The sequence below is a fragment of the Trachypithecus francoisi genome, unplaced genomic scaffold, assembly GCF_009764315.1.
Source record: "Trachypithecus francoisi isolate TF-2019V2 unplaced genomic scaffold, Tfra_2.0 Contig00284, whole genome shotgun sequence".
In the NCBI taxonomy this organism is placed as follows: domain Eukaryota; kingdom Metazoa; phylum Chordata; class Mammalia; order Primates; family Cercopithecidae; genus Trachypithecus; species Trachypithecus francoisi.
The window spans coordinates 52,464-72,875 of NW_022680543.1; the positions used below are offsets into that span (position 1 = coordinate 52,464).

At 39.2% G+C, this 20,412-nt stretch overlaps 1 protein-coding gene across 1 annotated transcript in view; it reads left to right on the plus strand.

Annotated features, from left to right (window-relative positions):
- Positions 1–20,412, plus strand: part of CNTNAP3C (contactin associated protein family member 3C) — a 137,914-nt gene that overhangs the window by 29,480 nt on the left and 88,022 nt on the right. Inside the window, exon 2 of the mRNA XM_033210266.1 lies at positions 13,774–13,967. Within this exon, the coding sequence (XP_033066157.1) occupies positions 13,842–13,967 (126 nt within the window). The 5' untranslated portion in view covers positions 13,774–13,841. The remainder of the gene's footprint in view (positions 1–13,773; positions 13,968–20,412) is intronic.

Below are 20,412 nucleotides of genomic sequence, written 5' to 3' on the forward strand. Positions count from 1 at the left end.
TGTCTTTATAGCAGCATGATTTATAATCCTTTGGGTATATCCCCAGTAATTGGATGGCTGGGTCATATGGTACATCTAGTTCTAGATCCTTGAGGAATCGTCATACTGTTTTCCATAATGGTTGAACTAGTTTAGAGTCCCACCAACAGTGTAAAAGTGTTCCTATTTCTCCACATCCCCTCCAGCACCTGTTGTTTCCTGATTTTTTAATGATTGCCATTCTAACTGGTGTGAGATGGTATCTCATGGTGGTTTTGATTTGCATTTATCTGATGGCCAGTGATGATGAATATTTTTTCATGTGTCTGTTGACTATATGCATGTCTTCTTTTGAGAAATGTCTGTTCATATCCTTTGCCCACTTTTTGATGGGGTTGTTTTTTTCTCGTCAATTTGTTTGAGTTCTTTGTAGGTTCTGGGTATTAGCCCTTTGTCAGATAACTAGATTGCAAAAATTTTCTCCCATCCTGTAGGTTGCCTGTTCACTCTGATGGTAGTTTCTTTTGCTGTGCAGAAGCTCTTTAGTTTAATTAGATCGTATTTGTCAATTTTGGCTTTTGTTGCTGTTGCTTTTGGTATTTTAGACATGAAGTCCTTGCCCATGCCTATGTACTGTATGGTATTACCTAGGTTTTCTTCCAGGGTTTTTATGGTTTTAGGTCTAACATTTAAGTCTCTAATCCATCTTGAATTAATTTTTGTATAAGGAGTAAGGAAAGGATCCAGTTTCAGCTTTCTACTTATGGCTAGCCAATTTTCCCAGCACTATTTATTAAATAGGGAATCCTTTCCCCATTTCTTGTTTTTGTCAGGTTTGTCAAAGATCAGATGGCTGTAGATGTGTGGTATTATTTCTGAGGGCTCTGTTCTGTTCCGTTGGTCTGTATCTCTGTTTTGGTAACAGTACCATGCTGTTTTGGTTACTGTAGCCTTGTAGTATAGTTTGAAGTCAGGTAGCGTGATGCTTCCAGCTTTGTTCTTTTGACTTAGGATTGTCTTGGCAATACAGGCTCTTTTTTGGTTCCATATGAACTTTAAAGCAGTTTTTTCCAATTCTGTGAAGAAAGTCATTGGTAGCTTGATGGGGATGGCATTGAATCTATAAATTACCTTGGGCAGTATGGCCATTTTCACGATATTGATTCTTCCTATCCATGAGCATGGTATGTTCTTCCATTTGTTTATGTCCTCTTTTATTTCATTGAGCAGTGGTTTGTAGTTCTCCTTGAAGAGATCCTTTACATCCCTTGTAAGTTGGATTCCTAGGTATTTTATTCTCTTTGAAGCAATTGTGAATGGAAGTTCATTCATGATTTGGCTCTCTGTTTGTCTGTTACTGTGTATAAGAATGCTTGTGATTTTTGCACATTAATTTTGTATCCTGAGACTTTGCTGAAATTATCAGCTTAAGGAGATTTTGGGCTGAGAAAATGAGGTTTTCTGAATATACAATCATGTCATCTGCAAACGGGGCAATATGACTTCTTCTTTTCCTAACTGAATACCATTTGTTTCTTTCTCTTGCCTGATTGCCCTAGCCAGAACTTCCAACACTATGTTGAATAGGAGTGGTGAGAGAGGGCATCCCTGTCTTGTGCCAGTTTTCAAAGGAAATTTTTCTAGTTTTTGCCCATTCAGTATGATATTGGCTGTGGGTGTGTCATAAATAGCTGTTATTATTTTGAGATACATTCCATCAGTACCAAATTTATTGAGCGTTTTTAACATGTAGGGCTGTTGAATTTTGTCAAAAGCCTTTTCTGCATCTATTGAGATAATCATGTGGTTTTTGTCTTTGGTTCTGTTTATATGCTGGATTACGTTCATTAATATGCATATGTTGAACCAGCCTTGCATCCCAGGGATGAAGCCCACTTGATCATGGTGGATAAGCTTTTTGATGTGCTGCTGGATCCGGTTTGCCAGTATTTTATTGAGAATTTTTGCATCGATGTTCATCAGGGATATTGGTCTAAAATTCTCTTTTTTTGTTGTGTCTCTGCCAGGCTTTGGTATTAGGATGATGTTGGCCTCGTAAATGAGTTAGGGAGGATTCCCTCTTTCTCCATTGATTGGAATAGTTTCAGAAGGAATGGTACCAGCTCCTCCTTGTACCTCTGGTAGAATTCAGCTGTGAATCCATCTGGTCCTGGACTTTTTTTGGTTGGTAGGCTATTACTTATTGCCTCAATTTCAGAGCCTATTGGTGTAAGTGTCCAGGAAATTATCCATTTCTTCTAGATTTTCTAGTTTACTTGCGTAGAGGTGTTTATAGTATTCTCTGATGGTAGTTTGTATTTCTGTGGGGTCGGTGGTGATATCCCCTTTATCATTTTGTATTGCATCTATTTGATTCTTTTCTTCTTTATTAGTCTTGCTAGTGTTCTATCAATTTTGTTGATCTTTTCAAAACACCAACTCCTGGATTCATTGATTTTTTGGAGGGTTTTTTGTGTCTCTGTCTCCTTCAGTTCTGCTCTGATCTTAGTTATTTCTTGCCTTCTGCTAGCTTTTGAATGTGTTTGCTCTTGCTTCTCTAGTTCTTTTAATTGTGATGTTAGGGTGTCAATTTTAGATCTTTCCTGCTTTCTCTTGTGGGCATTTAGTGTTATAAATTTCCCTCTACACACTGCTTTAAATGTGTCCCAGAGATTCTGGTATGTTGTATCTTTGTTCTCATTGGTTTCAAAGAACATCTTTATTTCTGCCTTCATTTCATTATGTACACAGTAGTCATTCAGGAGCAGGTTATTCAGTTTCCATGTAGTTGAGCGGTTTTGATTGAGTTTCTTAGTCCTGAGTTCTAGTTTGATTGCACTGTGGTCTGAGACGCAGTTTGTTATAATTTCTTTTCTTTTACATTTGCTGAGGAGTGCTTTACTTCCAATTATGTGGTCAGTTTTGGAATAAGTGCGATGTGGTGCTGAGAAGAATGTATATTCTGTTGATTTGGGGTGCACAGTTCTGTAGATGTCTATTAGGTCCGCTTGGTGCAGGGTTGAGTTCAATTCCTGGATATCCTTGTTAACTTTCTCTCTCGTTGATCTATCTAATGTTGACAGTGGAGTGTTGAAGCCTCCCATTATTATTGTATGGGAGTCTAAGTCTCTTTGTAAGTCTCTAAGGACTTGCTTTATGAATCTGGGTGCTCCTGTATTGGGTACATATATATTTAGGATAGTCAGCTCTTCCTATTGAATTGATCCCTTTACCATTATGTAATGGCCTTGTCTCTTTTGATCTTTGATGGTTTAAAGTCTGTTTTATCAGAGACTAGGATTGCAACCCCTGCTTTTTTTTTTCTCCATTTGCTTGGTAGATCTTCCTCCATCCCTTTATTTTGAGCCTATGTATGTCTCTGCATGTGAGATGGGTCTCCTGAATACAGCAGACTGATGAGTCTTGACTCTTTATCCAGTTTGCTAGTCTGTGTCTTTTAATTGGACCATTTAGTCCATTTACATTTAAGGTTAATATTTTTATGTGTGTACTTGATCCTGCCATTATGACATTAACTGGTTATTTTGCTCGTTAGTTGCAGTTTCTTCCTAGCCTCGATGGTCTTTACATTTTGGCATCTTTTTGCAGTGGCTGGTACCGGTTGTTCCTTTCCATATTTAGTGCTTCCTTCAGGGTCTCTTGTAGGGCAGGCCTGGTGGTGACAAAATCTCTTAAGCATTTGCTTATCTGTAAAGGATTTTATTTCTCCTTCACTGATGAAACTTAGTTTGGCTGGATATGAAATTCTGGGTTTAAAATTCTTTTCTTTAAGAACGTTGAATATTGGCCCCCACTCTCTTCTGGCTTGTAGAGTTTCTGCCGAGAGATCTGCTGTTAGTCTGATGGGCTTCCCTTTGTGGGTAACCCGACCTTTCTCTCTGGCTGCTCCTAAGATTTTTTCCTTCATTTCAACCTTGGTGAATCTGGCAATTATGTGTCTTGGAGTTGCTCTTCTCGAGGAGTATCTTTGTGGCATTCTCTGTATTTCCTGAATTTGAATGTTGGCCTGCCTTACTAGGTGGGGAAGTTCTCCTGGATGATATCCTGAAGAGTGTTTTCCAACTTGGTTCCATTTTCCCCCTCACTTTCAGGCACTCCAATCAGACGTAGATTTAGTCTTTTTACATAATCCCATACTTCTTGCAGGCTTTGTTCATTTCTTTTTCTTATTTTTTCTTTAGATTTCTCTTCTCGCTTCATTTCATTCATTTGATCCTCAATCGTTGATACTCTTTCTTCCAGTTGATGGAGTTGGTTACTGAAGCTTGTGCATTTGTCACGTATTTCTCGTGTCATGGTTTTCATCTCTCTCAGTTCGTTTATAGCCTTCTCTGCATTAATTATTCTAGTTATCAATTCTTCCACTCTTTTTTCAAGATTTTTAGTTTCTTTGCGCTGGGTATGTAATTCCTCCTTTAGCTCTGAGAAGTTTGATGGACTGAAGCCTTCTCTCATCTCGTCAAAGTCATTCTCCATCCAGCTTTGATCCATTGCTGGCGATGAGCTGCATTCCTTTGCAGGGGGAGATGTGCTCTTATTTTTTGAATTTCCAGCTTTTCTGCCCTGCTTTTTCCCCATCTTTGTGGTTTTATCTGCCTCTGGTCTTTGATGATGGTGACGTACTGATGGGGTTTTGGTGTGGATGTCCTTCCTGATTGTTAGTTTTCCTTCTAACAGTCAGGACCCTCAGCTGTAGGTCTGTTGGAGATTGCTTGAGGTCCACTCCAGACCCTGTTTGCCTGGGTATCAGCAGCAGAGGCTGCAGAAGATAGAATATTGCTGAACAGCGAGTGTACCTGTCTGATTCTTGCTTTGGAAGCTTCCTCTCAGAGGTATACTCCACCGTGTGAGGTGTGGGGTGTCGGTCTGCCCCTAGTGGGGGATGTCTCCCAGTTAGGCTACTCAGGGGTCAGAGACCCACTTGAGCAGGCAGTCTGTCTGTTCTCAGATCTCAACCTCCGTGTTAGGAGATCCACTGCTCTCTTCAAAGCTCAAAAGGCACTTTCTATATAAAGCAAACATGAGAGTGAAAAAAATGTGGGAAAGACAGACCATCTAGGAACCTGAAGACTTGAGGAAATTGTAGAGATAGAAAGCAAATTAGTGGTTGCTATGTCTAACTATAGAGGGTAGCGATGAGGAGGATTGTTGTGGTAGTAAAGTAGTTCTCTTTCTTGATTGTGGTGGGGGTTACGGAGCCTAAACATGTCATACAACTAGATAGACATGTCATTTCCTGGTTTTGATATTGTACTGTAATTTTATAAGATGTAACCATTGGTAGAAACTGGGTGAAGAGTACACATCACTTGTCGGTACTATCTTTGCCAATTCATGTGAAGCTATATTTCAGAATAATTTTTTTCTTAAATGACATTTAATTTCTGACTGGCAGTTTAATTTGTGCTTCAAAACTGATTCAAAAGGACTGTGACCAATGATGAAAATGGTAAAATACAACAGTTGGTCCTATAACCAGCTCTCTGACCTTAGTTATTAAAATCAATGTTAAAGGAGGCATTCCAGAACTTCTGTAGGACATGGTGGAGATTTACCAATTTCTTTCACATTAATTTTTGCCAACTGGATTTTTTTAGGTTGTCATATTTTTTCCAAAGAATTCAGTGGGGCAAACTTTAGCAGAATTCTAATACCACACATTTTCCCTGATGTGCACTTGCCTCTATAAAATATTTCTTTGTTAATAGCAACTTAAACATTATTGTAATGTTTATTCCTTTTACATCATATTTTGATATTATCATATTACATGTAATAATTGATAAATGCATGTCTCTTCATACAAGGCTTTCACAGCAATTTCATAAACTATAATTAGTTTAACTACATAATATCCTTAGGAAAAATGTAAGTATTACCATCTCTCTTTTTTTTTTTAGTAGGAGGTGCGTTAGGGGATTTTGGTTGACTGAGCAGTCAGTCACATACAGATGGGTAATTTGGTATTCACTAAAATCGTCACTTCTCCGCATTTCACTCTTGTGTTTCCTTGCATGATATCAACTGACATTTAATAAGAAAGGAAAATACACGCGTTTAATCACTCCCTGAAGAAAGTAAACACACTACCTGTGGGCAATGGAATACAATGAGAGGAGTGTCATCAGCCTCAGGGTGCTCTGACTCCATTCCAGCCCTCTCCTTATGTGCCCCGTTTGCCCATCACCCATCACTTTTGCCTCGTTGTTTCTACTCACCAAGTGAAGATAATGGCTTCTTTGCCTGCTCAAGTGATATTTTGAGACGATGTGTCTTATCAAATAATTTATTGGATGTATGAAAAATGCACAATGATGGTTTTATTAAATTATGCAGTTAGTTGCCGAGATGAATGGAACTACACCTACCCAAAATTCAAGATGTAGTGGAGATAAGGGAGAAGGTTATAGGCTGAGTTATTTAACCATTAGGGCCCTTTCTGATATTTTCTGTGAGGGCCAAGTGGAGTTGTCAGTGGAGTACTTGTGAGTTTCCACCAATGGCCAGTTGAGCAAGAGCCTGCAAGAGGGAACACTGCCCCAGCTTCTGGGGTGATAAAGGATTTTTCACTGTCCCACCAGCCTGCATAGTAGGTTTCACCATTTTGTTAACTATTCCAGCTGAACTTTTCTTACTGACCTCTGGTTTCATCTATCTAAGGTGAGCTCCTGCTCACATTCTCCCTGCAAGGTTCGTATCTCTTTAGATTTTAGGCCAGGTGATTGTTCTGCAAGCTGAACTCTCCAATGCATTTGTAAAAGATCATGAACCTGGGAGGTGGAGGTTGCAGTGAGCTGAGACTGCATCACTGAACTCCAGCCTGGGCTGGAGTTTGTTAATAAGGGAAGAAATGATGCTCCTTATAGCTTTCTACTTCCTGGGGCAGAAGCCAGAAGCTCCATCCCATAGATTTTGATAAGTTGTACTTTCATTTTCATTCAGCTTGAAATACTTGCTAATTTCTCTTTTAGTTTCTTCTTTGATTCATTGATTATGAAGTATGTGTTATTAGTTTCCTAGTATTCCTGGATTTTTCAGAGAAGTCACTATTGTTGATTTCTTATTTTAATCTATTGTATATCACAAAGATATAGTTTACATGATTTAAATGATTTTAACTTTGTTGAAACTTGTTTAATGACTTGTTTAATGGTCTATTTTGGTAAAAGTTCCAAATGAACTTGAAAAGAATACATGTTCTTCTGTTAGGTGAAGCATTCCACAAATATCAATGAATCATATAGGTTGATAGTGATAATTAATACTTCTGAATCCCTATTTTCTGTCTTGCGCAATCAGTTACCGAGACAGGGTACTAGAATCTCCTGTAATTGTGGATTTATTTATTTCATTCAGTTTTACTAGGTTTCATTTCATGTATTTTGAAGCCCTGTTATTAAGTGTTTGCACGTTCAGGATTATGTCCTCAGATGAAAGGACATCTTCATCATTGGGAAATAGTTTTCTTTACCTTTTATAATTTTTGCACTGAAATCTACTTTGTTTAATAGAGCCATTCCAGCTTTTTTTTGACTAGTGTTAGTATAATATATATTTTTCCATGTGTTTACACTTAGGCTATTGGAGCCCTTTTTATTTAAAGTATATTTCTTGTAGGCAACATATAGGTGGACCTTGCTTTCTCATCTAATCTGACCATCATTGCCATTTAATAGGAGTATTTGTACTACTTACCTTTAATATGATTGTTTATATGATTGATTTTAAGTCTAACACCTACTATTTGTTTTTTGTTTATTCTATGTCCATTTTCAAAGGTACTAGGGAGTATAGATGCATTTTGTAAGATAGTACATTTTATAAATTGTTATGTATACTCTGAGATTTTAACCATAATTGCAATTCTTTTTTTATGAACACATTTTTGGTAGGCTGAATGTTCTTTCTGCATCAACCTGCTAAGGTTGAGGGAAATACTGCTGAAATAGAACACGTACACAAAGACAGATTGTGAGGGAAGGTTTCTGTATTTTTTACTTTAAAACAGCATAGTTGGAAAAAGACTGTAGTACCTGATTCTATATCTGTGTAGTTAGACCTTTTTTTTTTCTAAATGAAATTAGATCTCAGTTAAATATCTGAATTCCCCTCTGCAAAAAGGCAGACCTACTGACCAAAAGCATGGCTGTTTAAAGCCTATAAATCTCAGAAGTGGAATGACGGAGTTTATTTAAAGCCAGCTTCACTTCTCTTCCCTATAAATACATATAATCTCACTAGAGTGTAGGAGCTGTGACAGTCCCTACCTCACGTCTCACCCCAGGTAATACCTGAAATTTTTAATGTGAATTAAAATGCAATTCGATAAGGAAAAAAACATATCTGGATAAAATGACATTTGAAACAATTTGTTATCTTAGTGGGAAGTGTCTCGTGGGGACAAGGTTTATTTAACTATGTGTTTGCTTGATATATAGAAGCCTCTAATAGTGGCTGGCTTGGAACATTTACTTTGTTTACTTATATTTTATGACCTTGGTACTCATCAAATGTTGAGGAAGGTATAAGATTATGGTGATATGATAATCATAATGATGATGATGATGATTTACCTGTGCATTATTTCCCCTGTAAACAAAGTCAATACATTCTCTGTGACAGTGCTGCCACTTATGACTAGATACTATAGTCATGGGAATTTTTATTGTTGTTAGTCAGAAACAAGCCTCCAGCTCTGGGGTTTCTACTTTTCTTTCAGAGCCCCTGCCCCAGACAGTGAAATGTAACTTTGACCTGAGGTAAATGCAGAATTATAACAGATATAACTGTATAAAATAGATACATAATCATGCCAAATTATTTATAACCAAAAAGTACTAAGTGATTGACAAATCATGTGAATATATTAATGGACAGGGATAACAATGAAACATAAGCTGATTTAAAAAATATCTTTCCATGTGTTTTAATTAGTGATTTTATTTTCTCATCTGTAAGGTGGATACGATAAAGACAACCCACTGGATGCTTTTAGAAATAAAAAATGATAATATGCATGAAAATATCTGGTAGAATTCTCAGCATACAATATATGCTTCACAGTTTCTCACTTCCCCCTTTTCCCTTGTTTTCCGTTACAAAATAAGTGGCAAAACTTTAATTCCCTCAGAACTTGAAAACTTAAAAATGGATAAAATGGTATGTAAGATAAATTCTGTGCTGTGTGAACATTTAGGGACAAAACAGTTTGCGTAGCTCAGCGTCTTCACTGCCGTCACAGCCTTTATAAAAACCAATTACCCTTTAAAAAATAACATCCACTGCCTCAAGCCATATAAAGTGTAAGAGAAAGTTTCCGTTGCTCAGCATATTTTAATCTCATTCCGGTAATGAAACGTGTGTGTCAGAACATATATTATGAATGGAGGGGTCGAGGTTTTCGTAATTCACAGGATCTGTGGGGTAGAATTGTGACACTTGAACTCAGGTGCAGTGTCTTGTCAGAGGCAGGGAAAGGGGGAGGGTGAAGTGGAAAAGAAATGTTTGCGATGGGGGAGAGGCTGAGCTTAGAGAACATAACTGCTTCCCCCGTTTTGTGTACAAAGTTTTGGTGACCATAGACTAGAAGGGACTATGAAAAGACACTTCCAGGTTGAAAAGGAGTCAGTATATGTATAATCTTGACTTAACAAATAGAAGACTTTCATTTGTTTTAATTTAAAGAAAACAAAAATTGACTGTGGCATCACATTTGAATAATAATTTAGTTACAAAGTGCTTTAGTGTCAGTTATCCCATTGTCTTCGTTACAGTCTTGTGAAGTGATTTATATGACTGTTAATGTCCCCCTCCCCACTTTATGCTTTTTTTATTTTTATTTTTATTTATTTATTTTTTTGAGACGGAGTCTCGCTCTGTCGCCCAGGCTGGAGTGCAGTGGCTGGATCTCAGCTCACTGCAAGCTCCGCCTCCCGGGTTCCCGCCATTCTCCTGCCTCAGCCTCCCGAGTAGCTGGGACTACAGGCGCCCGCCACCTCGCCCGGCTAATTTTTTGTATTTTTAATAGAGACGGGGTTTCACCGTGTTAGCCAGGATGGTCTCCATCTCCTGACCTCGTGATCCGCCCGTCTCGGCCTCCCAAAGTGCTGGGATTACAGGCTTGAGCCACCGCGCCCGGCCGCTTTTCTTTTTTAAACAAAGGACAACATCAAAGGACAACATTTTTGTCTCAGAAAGGCTGAGTGACTGGACAATTATCACAAGCTAGTTGGGGGTGGAGTCAGCCAACCTCCTTTCTCTGTTACCCATAGTGGCCTTCTATATCAACCTTCAAAGCTGCTTTGAACAATGGCACACAGTCCCGTGCTATCCAGGAGTGTACAAGTCAGTTACGTTGTGTTTCCCACCGTTTCCACTCAGCATTTAATTAAATTGTGTGCACATCAGCTTACCCTTAAAACCCAGCTGGGATTGCAGATTTCCTGAGGCTACAACATCCTGATGAAATTCTTTGCTAGTGCCAAAATTTCATTACTTTATCAGTAATGGGTGAAGATATAGCTTATTTGCATTTGAATACTACTTCATCAAAGGTAAAATCAAGTTACTGAAATGAGTCATCTGTTAGCAGAGGTGCAACTGTGAACACCAAAAACTAACAGTGAGGGATGCAGAGAAGAGGGATGGCCAGCGGCTCCCGCTTCCTCTATGGAGAACGCACCGTCCCAGGGTAGCACACCAGAACTGTGTCAACTCCTTTTCCTCCTTGTGCTTCTCCACATGTGTTCTCATAGTAATTACTTTTCTAAACCTGGAATGAGAGGGAGTGAAAATACCAAAGAAAGGTTATGAAATACAAGCTGAAGAAGAGGCCCTTCATGCTGACTAACCAAGATGAGGGGAAGAACCAAAAATATTGAATAGTTCCTCAAAAGTTTCAGCTCTGTGTATAACATTCCCCGTGTACCACGTCCAGCCTAAGATGATGGGTTGGCTATTAGCATCTCCTCCACCTTCTCCCAGGTCTTTTAGAGCAACCATAAAATAGGCTGGGCCCAGTGACTCATGCCTGTAATCCCAGCACTTTGGGAGGCCGAGCGGGGCAGGAGACCGAGTCCATCCTGGCCAACATGGTGAAACCCCGTCTTTACTAAAAATACAAAAATTAGCTGGGTGTGGTGGCGGGTGCCTGTAATCCCAGCTTCTCAGGTGGCTGAGGCAGGAGAATTGCTTGAACCAGGGAGTTGGAGGTTGCAGTAAGCAGAGATCTCGCCACTGCACTCCAGGCTGGTGACAGAGTGAGACTCTGTCTCAAAAAACAACCCCATAAAATGATAATAATAAGAAAAACAGAAAAGGATACACAGTTTCAGTAGTGTTGTACCTAGGACTATTGGCTGCTAGTTAGACCAACCCCAAAAGGATCTCCCACCAATTAAATTTTACATAGTCTTAGGAGAGAACAATAGATCTGGTAGAGTCAACAGGAAGGACCAGTAGAGAAAACCCCACTGGCACTGCACCGTCAACCCTCTGAAACCCGGGCCTTGCCTGACCAGGAGTAGGAGAGGCTGCCCCGCTGCACAGGGGCTGCTTCCTTAGGTAGCCAGACCTGCTCACTCCCAAACTTCTTTACATCTTTTTTACATTTATTTGAGAACCACCACATCCCATGATTATCATCAAAATAATATAATAAAAATATTTAATTGCACAGGTTCTGGATCCAAAGCTTGTGGGCCACTTCCTAGATGCGTAAACATAGGTCAGCTGCCCACCATTCATACGGAGGGTCGTAATGAGGCCTTGTCTTTTAAAGGTACATTAGGAATTAAATGCAAAATTTATTTCAAGGGAACTGTTTGCCTGACCCAGAGTTCTCAAATGCTCAATAAATATTCATTGTTAAATTGAGTGATTATAGAAGTGGGTAGGTGGAATTCTGTCACATTCTGAAAAGTTAACTTGGAAGGTGGAATGAGCAGAGAGGAGAAACTGGAAGCAGTTTCCACTGAGGGCTGAAGAAGTTCGTGCACTGTCTCTGGCAGGGGCTCACATAAATATTGCCATAGATCATCCAAGAATAAATCTTGCCCGATCCAGGAAACCACGCTGCATGAGTGGAGGATGCCACTGGTCTATAGCAGAACATTCAACTTTGAACAAGAGCTGTATCCACCTCCTAGCTGTCTGGCTTAAGAAAGATATGGAATGTTTTAGTGTCAATCAAATGCACAGTGTTGGTTACCAATAATTTTCCATCCTGTCTACTAGATCCAATTCCTGACTCTTAAGTCAAAAGTCAAAACATGGAATAATAAGAAGCAAAACAAATAAAAATTATATCTATATATATGTGTGTATATACGTATATATAAAATACAGACTTAAGAGGTGCTTATCGTACATTCAGAGGAAAAAATATTTTTGATCAAAGATTCACTACAAAAATATCTTAGAAGCTGACTTCTAAGAATCTGTAAACTTGGGAATCATAAGGAAACAGTAGTTAAGTTGTGGTCCTCCATTCAGATAGGTGCCTAATATTTGTATTTATTATTTAAATATGAATGTTATTTAAATATAAATATTTATATTTTTCAACACTTCCCCATAATAACTTATGTTAAAGTATAATGTCCTCACTTGTTTTTACTCCTAGCTGTATTCTAATAATATCAAACTTTTTTGGACATGTACTAAAGTACTAAAGACTTTAGAAATGAGGACATAATGATAAAACCTCCAATAATAAAATACACAGTATAAGTCAGTGAATAATAGTGAACTGTCTAGAACTTCAGACTTTCTATCAGAGCCTTCAGGTAAGTGGCAGCAGCAGGGAGTTAAAAGTGTGCTGACTCCTCGACTTGGGAATTGTTTATAGAGAGTACTCTCTTTTTCTAGACATTGATTATTAAAGAAGCTGTGGTTCTGGAGTGTCCCCTAATTCTGTTAAACTAGAAAAATAACAAACATCAATAAAACACCAGTGGGCATTCCTATGTTTTCGTTTCAGATGTAGCATTGGTCAGCGCAAAAAGAGCAAATTTTCTGCTGTGCGCGCATCTTCTTCAGTACCTGACAGTCTCCTTCTCCTTGTCCAAGATGGACGAGCACTGTGTGAGGCTTGCCCCATTTTCCCGGCAGTACTGCCAGAGAGAGCAGAGTGCACCAGAACCTGCTTATGACTCACCTTTATCATTTGCCACTCCATACCTTTTTGTACTTTTTTCACCAGTGTCTCCTCCACACCCCAGTTCCTCGTAACCATCACTCTCCTCTGTACTTCTGTGAATTCAACTTTTTAAAATTCCACATGTAAGTGGGATTGCCTCACAAAGCACTCTATATTTGAATTGTTCTTTAACACATCCATTTCTCCTATGAGACTGTAAGCACTTTGAGCGCAAGGTCAATATATTAACTGTCTTTGTTTTATTAATGCTTAATACTGTACTTCCTACTACTGGAATTTAGTCTCTTGTGTTGGGAAAAGGCAAATCTTGGCACAAGGGCTGTGAAATACACTAGTTCCAAAAATTGACAGGAATGCTATATTAGCCACCTGCATTAAACAAACATTTTCTCTGCTCAGTAGGACACCTGCATTCTAGAATGTCGGGGTCATCTAGCTAAATGTGAACACAATTGAGGGTTCATCCAGCCACCTGTAATTCTTCTATTTTTTCTACTGTAAATCGATTATTTTCTTAATATGTATTCATAATTTTATCGTTTTCTAATCTAGTAACAGCTGTGTTAAATAACTTCTTCCTCTACCATTTTCCCACTTTTTCTGTTTCAAAAAAGGAGCTGGTGGCTGGACCCCACTTGTGTCAAATAAATACCAATGGCTGCAAATTGACCTTGGAAAGAGAATGGAGGTCACTGCTGTGGCCACCCAAGGAGGATATGGGAGCTCTGACTGGGTGACCAGCTACCTCCTGATGTTCAGTGATGGTGGGAGAAACTGGAAACAGTATCGCCGAGAAGAAAGCATCTGGGTATGTTTTCTAATAATAATGATTGCTACCTATTGCTGCAAACCTATTAGAAAAACAGAATTTTAAGAATTACTTTGAAAAAAATGTTCTAAGTGAAAGTAAGATACCTATTTCATTGAAAGCATTGAAAGACAATCTTGTATTTAATACCATTAAATAGTGTGGAAGTTAAAAAATAATACAAATCATATATAGTTTATTTTTTCTTGGTTTGCTTAATAGAGTAATTTAACATTGCCTCTGCATTTTTTTGAAGTGGTAGGTTGAATTCATTTATTTTCTCTGATTTGATCTGATATTTTTGAAAGACACTGAAATTTCAAAATGTAATACATGAGCAGTTTCTGTATGTATGACAAGTATAGGAACACAGACTTTGAACTTGAATAATCATGTGTCCTTTATCAGTGGCCAGATTTAGTTTTTCTTGTGGTTTTTTTTTTTTTTTTGAGATGGAGTTTCACTCTTATTGCCCAGGCTAGAGTGCAGTGGCACGATCTTGGCTTACTGCAACCTCCGCCTCCTAGGTTCAAGCAATTCTCCTGCCTCAGCCTCCTGAATAGCTGGGACTACAGACGTGCACCACCACACTTGGCTTTTTTTTTTTTTTTCGTGTGTGTATTTTTAGTAGAGACGGGGTTTTGCCATGTTGGCCAGGCTGGTCTTGAACTCCTGACCTCAGGTCATCCACCTATCTTGGCCTCCCAAAGTGCTGGGATTACAGGAGTGAGTAAATAGACTACAGATCCCTGTGAGATTCTCTGGATTCTGTAAATATCCTGATAACAATGACATTATTTGTTTCTGATTATATGTCAGTGCCTCTTTGGAGGGGGTTAGTCACTTTTTGTTTAACTTTTGTAGCTACTTGGGAGGCTGAGGTAGGAGAATCGCTTGAACCCGGGAGGCAGAGGTTGCAGTGAGCCGAGATCACACCATTGCACTCCAGCCTGGGCAAAAAAGAGAGAAACTCCATCTTAATAATAATAATAATAATAATTTATTACATAGTGTTTGGAAGTAACCTGTATCTGTTTAAAATCTTACTCTGCATTGATTATTAATGTTTAAAATGTTGTGGACAGTTTCCCTGTAAAAGAGATGCTGTAAGAGAAAACTCTAATACAGAGTCTGTGTTGTATTTGTAATTTGGCTCTTTCTTCCTCCTAAAAAAAAAATACATCAATGATGGAGGTACCGTCAGCATTTTTGTTATCCAGTTAAACAGTTCAGAGGGAAGCCATAGCCAAGGCAACGCCATCTGCCAGTTTTGCTTACTCTGAAAGGTTACTAGCCTGCAGGGAAAGAGCGTAAAGGTTAAGGTTCTTACTAATCCAGAACACTTAAAATAACAGATGTCGACTCTCATGATCTTACCACGTGTAGGAACGTGTTGCGCTTCACTGGAACAAGTGATTTACTTTCCCGGTGCCCCTCACCGTGTGAGCTCCCTTTCACAGTCATTGTGCCTTTCAGCCTTTCATCCCTGCATCTCTATTCTGGGTTGACTTGTGGTTTCCCAAAAACATATGTTGGAATCGTAACTCCCAATACCTCAGAATGTGACCTTAATTGGATATAAGGTTTTTACAGAGGTAATCAAGTTAAAATGTAGTCAGGAGGGTTGACCCTAATCTAATATGACTGGTGTCCTCATCAGGAAGGACCTTTGGACGCAGAGACAGATGTACACACAGGGAACACAGTGCAAGGTCACATAGGGAAGCAGCCCTGTGAGGAGGGAGGATTGGAATAATGCATGGACAAGCCACAGAACGCCGGAGGCACCAGCAGCTAGGAGATGGGCATGGAACAGATCCCTCCCTAGAGCCTCCAGAGGCAACATGGCCTGCAGACACCTTGATCTTGGACGTGTGGCATCCATCACTTTAGCTGCCTAGTTTGTGGCACTTTGTTACAGCAGTTCTGGAAAACTAGCTCAGCCTCTAAAGCCTAACTGTGCCTAACAGGAGTAGGACATCAGGAAATGTTTCCTGAATGAATGAGTGAAATTCATCCTCTCCCAGGATGCCCTTTTTGAACAACTACACCGAAAATGGTCCTTGCTGGCTCTGGACATCTCTAGGACTTGTTTTGGACTAAAACCATGATATGTAGTGCTATGAGGGTTCAGGACTCAGCCTTCCACCATTTTGAGCTGAAAGGTTTTTGGGGATAGGGCTTTATCTTTGCGTCTCCTTCATCCTCCGTCACTGTGACTGGCAAATTGTAATCATTTAACAGCTTCATTTCCGACTTTATGACTAACTATACAGAATTTGCATGGTGAAAAAAATGTTAACGCTGCTGATGAGAGAACCCACAAAACAAACCAGAGATGGTTCTTGTGAGTGTTCAGTTATGAGACACAGACCCGGAGAGACTTGAGAATGACAGGCCTTGGAGAAAGCATTACCATGTGGGTTGCTGGAAAATAATTCAGGAGATTTTTCAGAAAGCAGAAGTAGCGCAAACAAAAGCATGGAGAATGGATGGGATACACAAAGAACAGTGAGGTGTAAGAGGTGAAATGGCTGTTCAGACTGAATGGAGAGAATATGGGGAATTTGCTGAAAGTTGTAAAATTGCAAAAAGAGAGGCTGTCAAGTTTGGATTATAAAATACCTATGTAGATATTTGAGTTCCTTTTTAAAAAAACACTTTTATTTTACTTTTCGTGGGTGCATAGTAGGTGTATACGTTTATGGGATTTATGACTTTGATACAGGCATGCAGTGCGTAATAATGACATCATATAAAATGGGAGATCCATCCCCTCAAGTATTTATCCTTTGTGTTACAGACAATCCAATTATACACTTTTATTTTTAAATGTACAGTTAAATTATTATTGACTGTAGTCACCTGTGCTATCAAATACTAGGTCTTATTCATTCTTACTATTTTTTTGTACCCAATAACTATCCCCACCTCCTCCCCAGCCCCACGCCCCTTCCCTACCACTGGTAACCATCTTGATTTGTGTTTCTTGAACTGCTACATCAGCACCTCAGGGACATATTCTCCATTTGTTTGTTTATTCATTCATTCATTCATTCATTCTTTTAGTAAATAGCAAATAATTGTGGTAGAGGTTAGTAATATACTCTTGGGAAATGTGAGCTGAGTCATAATTATCATATTCTTCACCTGTCTAGTATTTTTCCTATCAAAGCTACTTTTCTAGAAATAAAGTTCACTAATTGATTGTCTCATATTTATCATTTTCTTAAAAAGATGGGCTGATATTGGCTGTCCCCCAGTCTTATCATTGCTGCCTTAACAATAAATTACATCTTATTAGAGTTTCTGCCCTTTACCAAGGCATTAATTTTAGATATGAATGGATGATATTAAAATAACTTAAGATTTGTTTTTGATACCTAAAATATTAATACCCTTGATTAATGAAAATTATGTTTTCATAAGGTTATTATCTTTCCTAGCACATTATTATCTTTATTATTATTATCTTTTCCTGACCACAGCTACCTCCCCTGCCCTCAGGGTCATCGTATTAACCTTCCTGTACCAGGAGAACAGAATGCATTTCCAGCTCTCTCCTAGGGATAGTGTTGCTTCTACTTTTATGTTAAGGACACATTAAAAATTCATTCTGCAGCCTTATGTATTTCTTGGATGCTCTTCTTCTATCTTTTTATGGCTTTTTTGTTTTTGGTCTGGGTTTACCCATTGTCTATGCTAATGTTTTCTGTTATTAAAGATCCACAGTTGCTTATCTGCAATTTTTAATTCTAAAAGCAAAGTTATTAAAATGGTGAACCCCAAGCAGACACAGATTTATTTAGCAGCAAAACCTGAATGTACTGACTTTGGGGCTATTTGAATTTTTGAGTTACTCTGCTTAATGTGAATATTCATATGTTTTATTGCAAAAATAGTAACGTGGTTACCACCTGGTCACTAATATTCGGTGCATACACAGGATGACCTTTCTAGTATATGAAATGAATCTGAATCTAAAGCAAATCTGACACCAAGGCTTTCGATAAGAGATTGTGCGGCCAGGCGCGGTGGCTCAAACCTGTAATCCCAGCACTTTGGGAGGCCGAGACGGGCGGATCACGAGGTCAGGAGATCGAGACCATCCTGGCTAACATGGTGAAACCCTGTCTCTACTAAAAATACAAAAAAAAAAAACTAGCCGGGCGACATGGCGGGCGCCTGTAGTCCCAGCTGCTTGGGAGGCTGAGGCAGGAGAATGGCGTAAACCCAGGAGGCGGAGCTTGCAGTGAGCTGAGACCCGGCCACTGCACTCCAGCCTGGGCGCAGAGCGAGACTCCGTCTCAAAAAAAAAAAAAAAAAAAAAAGAGATTGTGCAGCTGTCATATCCGTCACTGACCTTGGATTATCTGAATAGATTAATATATTAATCCACATTCGTACTAATTACATGCTTCACATTGACTGCTTCAAGGGCTGGACTGAGTTTGTGTTGAGAAATACCCAAGAAAACTAGAAATAACTGCCAGATTTATGGAATCTTCAGAGTAGTAAAAGCCCTGTTCAAAAGAGAGAATCCCTGTTACTTAAAACAGGAATACAAGAATCTTTTCTGAGTAACAGAACAAGCTTCATTACGTATTATACTTTCAGTTAACAAAATGTATTTCAGGACACAGACTCACTTGAAGTGAATAATCTCATCTGCTACATCATTTGAAAAGGTGCCATTACTCAAGGTCAAAAGAATAAACAACAGAAGAAAAGAGGGAAGCTAAAAGATAATTTTCTGGGAGAACCACACACTCTATTTTTTTAGTAGTAGTAGTAATATGAACTGCCTTAAAAAGCCACCTGGCCTAATAAGAACAAATGTTCTTACCGCTGTGGAAGAGGGGAGCACTCTGTAAGCAGACATGGCCAGCCCAGCCGAGAGAGCCCCCTTTGCTGACTACCTCCACGAACATGGGCACCTACAGTGCCGCCCAAGTGCCAGAGCAGGAGTGAGTCCCGGCAGTGCGTACCAGCTCCCTAGTCCTGTGGTGGCAATGACTACAAACGGAAACGACACTTTTGCTGTTGTCTTAAAACAACACAAACGTATTACTTACAGTTTTGGAAGTGAAGAGTCCAAAGTTGATCTCACCAGGCCAAAATCAAGGTGTCAGTAGGGCTGCGTTCTTTCTGGAGGCACTGGGGGAATACAGTGTCACTGGCCTCTCCAGCTTCTAGAAGCTACCTACACTCCTTGGCCCATGGGCCTTTTCCTGGATCTTCAAAGGCAGCCAGTACAAACTGAATCCTGCTCTTATTGAATCACTTTGACCCAATACACCTTCCTCCCTCTTCCACGTTTAAGGAAACCTGTGATTACATTGGGCTCACCTGGAGAAGCCAGACATTGGGCTCACCTGGAGAAGCCAGACATTGGGCTCACCTGGAGAAGCCAGACATTGGGCTCACCTGGAGAAGCCAGACATTGGGCTCACCTGGAGAAGCCAGACAGACATTGGGCTTACCTGGAGAATCCAGGGCACGCTCATTATTTCCAACTCAGCTGATTGGCATCTTTAATTCCCATCTGCAGCTTTAGTTTATCCTTGCCGTATAACACAACATATTCACAGCTTCCAGGAGTTAGACGTAGGCATCTTTGGGGAGCGTTATTCTGCTGATTACAAAATGCATCAGGTTCAAACATTTAGCAGGTTAGAGTTAACACCTTCCTTATTGCTATCACAAAATGTAGAAAAGCAGTGAATAAATCATCGGGAAGTTTGCAGCTTATTTGCCTGGATCCACAACTGCCTTTCATGCCCAGAATGTTTCTAAAAAGAGTCTCTCCCAGTTATCTACACTCATCCTGCCCTTGTAAAGTCACCTGGAAAACGGCAGCGATTTTTCTGAAATCCCTGTTTCCATTATACAGATATTCTGTGCGAAAGTGTTCTTTTGGTCTGACTTATTCTAATAAATGCTCTCATTTAACATGCATGTATGTAACCCAGCAAATTACCTTCTCCGCAGGATATTAAAGTTAGTGTGTTTTGTGCTGTGTGTATCTGTGCATGTATTAGGTTTGAAGCAGAATATACAATGTATCAAGGAGCTCATTATCATTTTCCTGCATTTTCTTTTAAACTATTTGGCTCATTGCAAAAAAAAAAAAAAAAAAAAAAAAAAAAGAACAAATGTTCTGAATCAAAAAGGAGAGAAAAGATATTTGGAAATCCAGCCTAACCATGCTAGAAAAATATCCCGGAATCATGCTGAGAGATTCTACCATAATATTCTGCTAATCATAGTCCCAGATTAGCAATCACTGACAAGCCACTTTCCCTCATGCCCATTTTTCAGTTATTTCTGAAAGAATAAAGAATTAAATCTGCAAGGAAATATAGAACTTTTTAATTCATTGTGAAATTTTCTTCTGGTTGGGATTAGATGTATTCAGGTTATTATCCATCCCTGACACAGGTTT